At 56.3% G+C, this 7017-nt stretch overlaps 1 protein-coding gene across 10 annotated transcripts in view; it reads right to left on the bottom strand.

Annotated features, from left to right (window-relative positions):
* Positions 1-1565: 1565 nt before the first annotated feature.
* The window catches only part of WDR20 (WD repeat domain 20), a 43703-nt gene continuing 38251 nt past the window's right edge, over positions 1566-7017 (bottom strand). For 4 of the 10 annotated variants that reach the window (XM_025042069.1, XM_025042070.1, XM_025042068.1 and 1 more), the window contains one exon: positions 1566-3209. In XM_025042069.1, the coding sequence (XP_024897837.1) occupies positions 2194-3129 (936 nt within the window). In that variant the 5' untranslated portion in view covers positions 3130-3209 and the 3' untranslated portion in view covers positions 1566-2193. Of the gene's footprint in view, positions 3469-7017 lie in introns of all 10 variants that reach the window. The other 6 variants (XM_025042066.1, XM_025042067.1, XM_006925585.2 and 3 more) reach the window with 2 other exon arrangements.

Genomic DNA, 7017 nt, shown 5'->3' with positions numbered 1-7017 from the left:
GGAGGGGTGGAGGGGTGGAGGGCTGGAGGGGTGGAGGGGATGAGGCGCAGGCGTCTGTCCGCACGTTTTAGGGCTCGGTTTGTAAGGACACCGTGTCCTCTCCGCCCCTCCACCGACAGGCAGCCCCTCCCTTGCTGCAGACGGCGCCCGGTCGCTCCAGCGTGGGTGGCGAAGCGTGCACCCACAGCTGCCCTGGCGACATCAGAACCCAAGGGCACAATGAGCCTCCGCGAGGGCCACTTACCTGGGAGTGGCGCTCTTTGCTCAGGCCAAAAACACAGTCCTGAACTCTGAGAGGCGTCCTCAGCGCCTCAGACGCCCGCCTTGTACCACGAGGCAGGCGCCCCGGACCCGAGCCAGCCCCCACGAGGACGGGCCACAGCCTAATGGCACACAGAACGGTCATGTTCCCGAGGACAAACGGGCAGGGTGCACCTGGAAGGCACCTGGTCTTCGCACGGTAGAGCACGGCCACCACGCTCACAGGGACAGAAGCCACGCGCACTAAGGAACACGAGGGGTTCAGGGCGACACGTGCGGGGTGGGGAGCAGGCGGGCCCTCTGAGAGGGCGGCATCAAAGGCGCAGGGCAGCTGCTCTGTCAGCCCGTGTCGGCCCGTGTCGGCCCGTGTCGGCCTGTGTCGGCCGGCGGAGAACCGGGCGTCTCGGGTCTTCGCTGCTGCTGAATCGCATTCACCACTCAAACCAGTGCAAACCCGTCTCTCTCTGTCCAATCAGAAAGGTGTGCAAAACAAAAGCGAACGCACGTGACCAAAGTTAGTTAGCAAATAAGCTGTTCATCATCGTGATATAAAACAGGGAGCTCAGAGAACCACCTCATCCACGTGAAAAGCGGGAACGACCCTCCTCACACAGCTGACGGCATCCGGGGGTCCGGAGCCAACGCCGGCTTTCCCCCGGGAGCAGCGGTCACCCGCCCAGGGGTTCCACGGCCACTGCTCCCAAGTGGCCACAGGCCACCGGGGCCCAGGGTGAGCCCCTGAGGACAGAGCTCAGGCCTCAGGCCAGCATCAGTGTCCAAGAATGACCCCTCAATCACGACTGCCACACAGCAATAAGAAAGGGGGTGACCCGCACTTGTGCTCCCCTCTGGGTGGGAAAACAAAGCCAGGTCCTCGGGGATTCCATCAGTCGTCACAAAATAAAGCCGCCGAGGAGTCTGCCAGGGCCTAGGGCCCGGTGTCTTTTAGACAAAACCCACCCCAAACAAAACGAAACGAAACGAAATAAAACGAAACAAAACGAAACAAAACAAAACAAAACAAAACAAAAACCAACCCCAAACAAAACAAAACGAAACGAAACAAAACAAAACAAAACCCACCCCAAACAAAACAAAACGAAACAAAACGAAACAAAACAAAACAAAAACCAACCCCAAACAAAACCTTTTCCATGGGGGAAGAAAAGCATAAGCAAAGTGCGTTCGACACAAAAGGTCTTGGCTTCTGTGGCACGAGGCGCCTCTGACGAGTGTGGCCGGGCTCGGGGGAACGCGGGCATTTTGTTTAGGGCACAGAATCTCAATCAAAGGGTACAAACTGCTTCTTTGAAAAAGATGTTTATTAAACAATTTTAATTGTCATAAAATGACTAAAATGGGTTTTAAAAATTAAGGCTCTTCTCTTTCTGTGGATTGCCAGAACAATGTAAAAATAATATCAATCAACCCTGCTGAACGCTTTGTTCCTAAAGTTAAATTTCATAGATTCCTAAACATTTTATGATTAAGATAAAAAATCGGACTATAAATGACAATGGCCGTCCGTACTGAACACACACTCTGATCAGGTGTACAATATTCTAATTGAGGAGTTAAGCGAGAATATTCCAGTTAAAGCGGAAATTTTAATTTTAGCATTTGAGTCACTGTTTCCCACACCGCCGTAACTTCCCTAAGATCGCAACGGTCTAACACAGGAACGCTAACCCTGGGGCTCCCGAGAGGGTGACTGACTTGGCTGGCAATTAGTTTGATTATATTTTTTAAACGTTCTAAGGTGAATTATCAAATGATTCAGAATTACATGGCATGCAGTATCCAAAATTATGGCTCTGATGCATTTAGATTTACATTAAGAATAAGAAGTGTCATTCACATTCATTGTACACCCCGCCCCTCCCGCAAGAAAAAAAAATCACTACCTATTCAAGTTCTAGCTCTGGTGCAGCATTAAGGGTTGAAACTTACCACTTTCCCAGGCCTTCCCCATGTGCAAATAAATCCCTCCTGACAAGCAGTGACTATACAGTCTTCGAGAAAAATTAACACAGTCAGTCTTTCGTGTGCTATCTTTTTACAGACGAGTGGCTCTAACAAGGGGACGTCTTCCATGCGGGGACACAGGGGCGTGCCCAGGGTTTTAGCTGGGTCCGTTCTGGTTTTGGTAACGAGGTTCAGTTTGTCGCTGCTCTTGCTGGAAATGTGTCCCATGCTGTGGTTTCGCTTGTGGTCTTTCTCGTGGTGCCTGTCCTTCCGGTCGTGCAGTGAGAGAGTGGCGAATTTGCTGACCCCAGAAGCGATGGCTCCGTCGGCGACGCTGCTCTTGCTGCCGGCATTAGAGACGGTGGAGTGCGGGAGGCTGTTGGACCGCGGCAGAGGGGGCGCCGGGTTGCCGGGCGTCGTGACGCTGTTCCCAGTGCTGCCGGCGGGAGGACTCGTGGCGTTCATGACGTTTGTGTGTGTCCTTGCTCTCGAGAGGGGCTGGTGGGGGAAAAGGATGTCTTCCGTGAGGTCCCACAGGCAGAGCTGCGTGTCCTGGCCCACCGAGCCGAAGCGGTAGGTCACACTGACGGGGCGGCTCTCCGTGGAGTTCCGCTTGGACAGCCGGGACTGTGTGCTGTTCGCTCGGTCTCTGCCGAAGTGGAGGAGGTCCTGGAAGTCCTCGTCGCTGCCGCTGAACTCCATCGGGTCGCCGCCTTCCACACTGGTGGTGTAGGGATCAAACGCCACGACGCTGACCCAGGATTTGTGCCCATGGCCTCGCGCTATCACTCGGCAGTCTACAAAAGACCAGACCGTCACCAGGTCGTCCTCGCCACCGGTCACGATGTACTTGCCGTCCGGGCTCCAGCACACGCACAGCAAGCCTCCAAAGTAGCTTTTCATCGTGCCGTGCAGCTCCACCGAGTCAAAGTTGAACACACGCAGGAACCCGTCCTGGCTCACGCACGCCAAGAACTTGCCATCTGGGGAGAAAGCAAACTCGTTGAGGGCCCCCTCGCCCACCGTCCACTTGAGGAGAGGGTTCCTCGTGGATTTGCTCTTGCAAGTGTGCACGGCAAAGCTCTCCCCCTGCTTCAGGAGCTGGTAGTGGGGGGCTGTGGTGCCACAAGTGTGCTCCACATTATACAAGTACATGTTCCCACTCGAATGGGCTACTAGGAAAAGGCTTTCCGAACCGGGAACCCATTTGACACAGGTTACGCGTGACTTGTCTATTAGTCTCTGTGAAGACAAAGGAGAACAAGTTATCACAATGGAGCAGCTGACAGGGCTACTTTCCAGCAAGCGAGCTCGGCTGCTCGGTGGGGGCTGGTCCCTCCGGGCCCTCCACACCCCATCCGTGCCCGGCCCGGCCTGCAAGGGGCGCTCCGGCCACCTGCAGAATCACTTTCTAGAACTGCTCTCGGGTGTGAGGCCCCTGGCTTTCACTGAGGGAGTCAATCATTCGACAGATGCCGTAGCAGGCCCTGGGGCACACTGCTCAGAGGGCCTGCCCTCGGCACTTGTCACTTCTCACGCTGGGAGGGCCTGCATCTACGCTTCATGGCACCTACGCGCAGCCTCGCGGGCCCCTCTGCGTGTACTGGCTGTCACCTGGCCCTGCTCTGGCTGCTCAGTGTGGCTCCCGCCAAAGCCCGCACAGCTCCCACACATGCCCTGGTGCCACCTCAGCCCTGGCAGCACCGAGGCCGCCTCACTCAGATTCGCTGTCCTGCGTGCACCGTTACAAGCGATTCGCCCAAACCTCCTTTGAACAAGGTGGTGTTTAAGCGATGAACAAGGATGACTCGGGAGCGGGTGCCTAACGCTGCCGCCCCCCTGCCCGTTTGCTTCTGCTGCACTGACGACATCCCTGCAGTGGGCACGGCCTAGGTGTCCAGCTTCCAAACCAGAAGCACGAAAAGGCCAGACGTGTAACCCGCCCGGCGGCACGGTCCCTGCCCCTGCCCCACCTGCAGGCCTTGCCGGGGCCACGGGCACGGCGGGGTGGCCCTCTCCAGGGTGCCCGGGCCCAAAGTCGCACTGCCAGACACCATCCGGAAGCCCCCGAGTTCTTCGCAGACACACACTGCCAAGCGGCTTCTGCTGGTGCCCTGGCGACCACATGGACCTGCCACCTCCCCTAAGCGGCTGGGGTTCCTTGACCCGCCAAGAAGCAGGGCACCTCCCACCTTGTCGGCTTTGTGCCCTGTGACTGCCACATTTTACAGAAAACGAAAAAACAGGTTTTTCAAAGAGACATTAACGAGCGACGCTGCTGGTGTGGAAAACGAGGGCCCAGGGGCTCACGAACCGCGGCTGGACAAGGTCACTCAGCAGCGGGTGTCACTGCTTGCTGCTCTGCAGTGTCACAGCCATAGGATGGCCCGGCTAGCCCTCTGAAATTAACAGACGAGGCAAGCTGGCCTCGGGGACACACACTGCATTTTCACACCCTGCCTTTCTTTCCCTGTCTGCCTGGTGACTGACCTCTAAAAGGCACCTGACCGCCACGAACGCCAACGGCCAAAGAGCCCAGCACTGCTTGGGCGGGGTTTCCGCGAGCCTGTCCCCATTTCTTCCACAGGATGTCACAGAGGTGGCTAGCGAAGCCAGGTCGAGGCTTTCGTTTCAGGAGGGCCTACCCCAACCCACCAGACCTTGCTGCACCCAGAAGGCCAAGGCTGCCCCAGCGTTCCCGACCCCAGAAGGGTGACTGGCCTGCTGGTCCCATGTCTAAGGGTCACCACAGCTCACTGCCCATCGGTCGTCAGCTCCTGCACCCCACAGTTCCCTGCAACCAAGTCACATCTCAGTCTTCCAGGCTCACCTGTTACTCTACCATATGTGGAAAGTTTTAAGGACAGACATAGAAACTTCCAGTACTATGGAAGTTTTTAGGAGAAATTTTATTTTTGGCTTAAAGAAACACAACAAAAACAATCCCATTAGAACTCGAAATTATAATACTGTCAAGTGAAAACAGTGTCGCCCCGTAGCTGTGAAGTACGAAGATGACTATCACAGCACCGTCATCGAACTAAATGTTACCGGGATGACGAGACACAGCCAAAGACTTCATTCCGTATGGAGAAGGTGCGCTGAGAACGCTGTAAGTGGACGCAGGATTGTACCTTATGACGAAGACCTGAGCCCGTATTCTGTGCCCTGCCAGGGCCCCTACACACACCCTCAGCCATTCAGCCACTCCCTGGCACTCGGGGACCAGGCCAGTTTAAGCGCCTGCAGCCAGACACGTAAAGGGACCGTGGGTCCAGCGCTCCGGGGCAGGGCTTCTCACCTGCTCCACTCCAGCGGCTTTCCTGTCGTGCGCTCAGGCACAGGGACAAGAGAGGCTTCATGGGGTACCCGGGGCTCGGCCACAGCTGGGGTGCATGGCGCCCCATCAGAACAGCAGCACTAACTTCCGATCTGAGGACCTACTCTGCGCGCCGGGCCTGGGGCACGGGGCTCTGCACACGCGCTCTTCAACCCTTCGAGAACCCTGCAGGGCAAGCTTTCGCTTTCCTAACAGATGACACATAAAGGGCACAGGAGAAAGCCTCGACCCCCTCCTTCCCTCCACGCCAGGTCCCGTCCCCAGCTGCTGCCAGCAGCTCCTTGTCCCCCTCCAGAGCGTCCCCCTGTGCGAACAGGGAGCGAACGCACCCGCCCTCGGTTTTCATACTGAAGGGCACACTACGTGCTGCCTGTGCCTCTGTGGCTCGCTCGGTGACACGCCCGGCCCGCTGTCGCACTGGGACGAAGACGGGGTCCTCATTCCCTCCTCACACTGCACGGCACTCGGCTTTATGAACGCACTTAGTTGGTTTTATAAGTCCCCAACCGACGGACATTTATGTAGCAATGAACCACCCTGTGCATGCGGCGGTTTCACACGCAGGACTATCCCCTGCAGGATAAACTCCCAGTGGAGCAGCTAAGTCAAAAGGTACCTGCATTTAGTTTTTACAGACCGCCAAATTTTCTCCCATGGAGGATAAAACCGTTTCTAGTCCCATCAACAACGTGAGTAAGAGGGTCTGGCTCCCCACAGCGAGGTGGGTGTTACTGCCATGTCACCCGCCAGGAAACGAGGTCCGAGGTCAAGGAAGCGCCAAGACCCACTCACTCACCCGCTCAGTCACCACTCACGCCCAGCCCGTCCTCCGTATCCGAGACGCGACCAGCTGCAGATCGAAAATAATCGGAAAAAAAGTTCTGTTGCTGGTGACAACGTTCACGGTGGCTGCTGATTGTGTCTGTACTGAACACATACAGTCTTTTCTTGTGTCACTATTCCCTAAAGAATACAGTGTAACAGCCGCGTACGTTGTCTTAGGTATTACAAGTAATCTGGAGAAGAGGTGAAGTCGCATGCTGACACCACACCGCTTAGTAAGGGGCTTGAGCACCCTCAGTCTCCAGGGGGTTTCTGGAGCCAATCCCCCATGGATACCAGGGGACTACTTTGCTCAGTACTTTTTCTCTCTGTATCGAATGCACAGCATACCCCAGGTACCGATACAGCACTGATTAAAACACACCAGACGTCCCTTGCCTGGAATTTACATTCGAGAGGGATGGACAAACAGAGACATTTCCAGGGTCTGGTGGGAATGAGTGCTGAGGAGAACCAACCAACCAGGGAGACGAGGCAAACCCGGCGGGGACGGGACTGCAGTGCCGTCAGTCACAAACAGCGGGGCCAGGAAGGCGTCCCTCTGGCAGCGAGGGCAGGCGAGCGAAGACGGGAAGGACGCCGACTGCAGCCGAGAGGGGGGAGAGGGG

This window comes from Pteropus alecto, unplaced genomic scaffold, assembly GCF_000325575.1.
Source record: "Pteropus alecto unplaced genomic scaffold, ASM32557v1 scaffold8, whole genome shotgun sequence".
NCBI lineage: Eukaryota > Metazoa > Chordata > Mammalia > Chiroptera > Pteropodidae > Pteropus > Pteropus alecto.
Note: the sequence above shows the minus strand (reverse complement) of the source record. Positions and strands in the feature narration are given on the sequence as shown.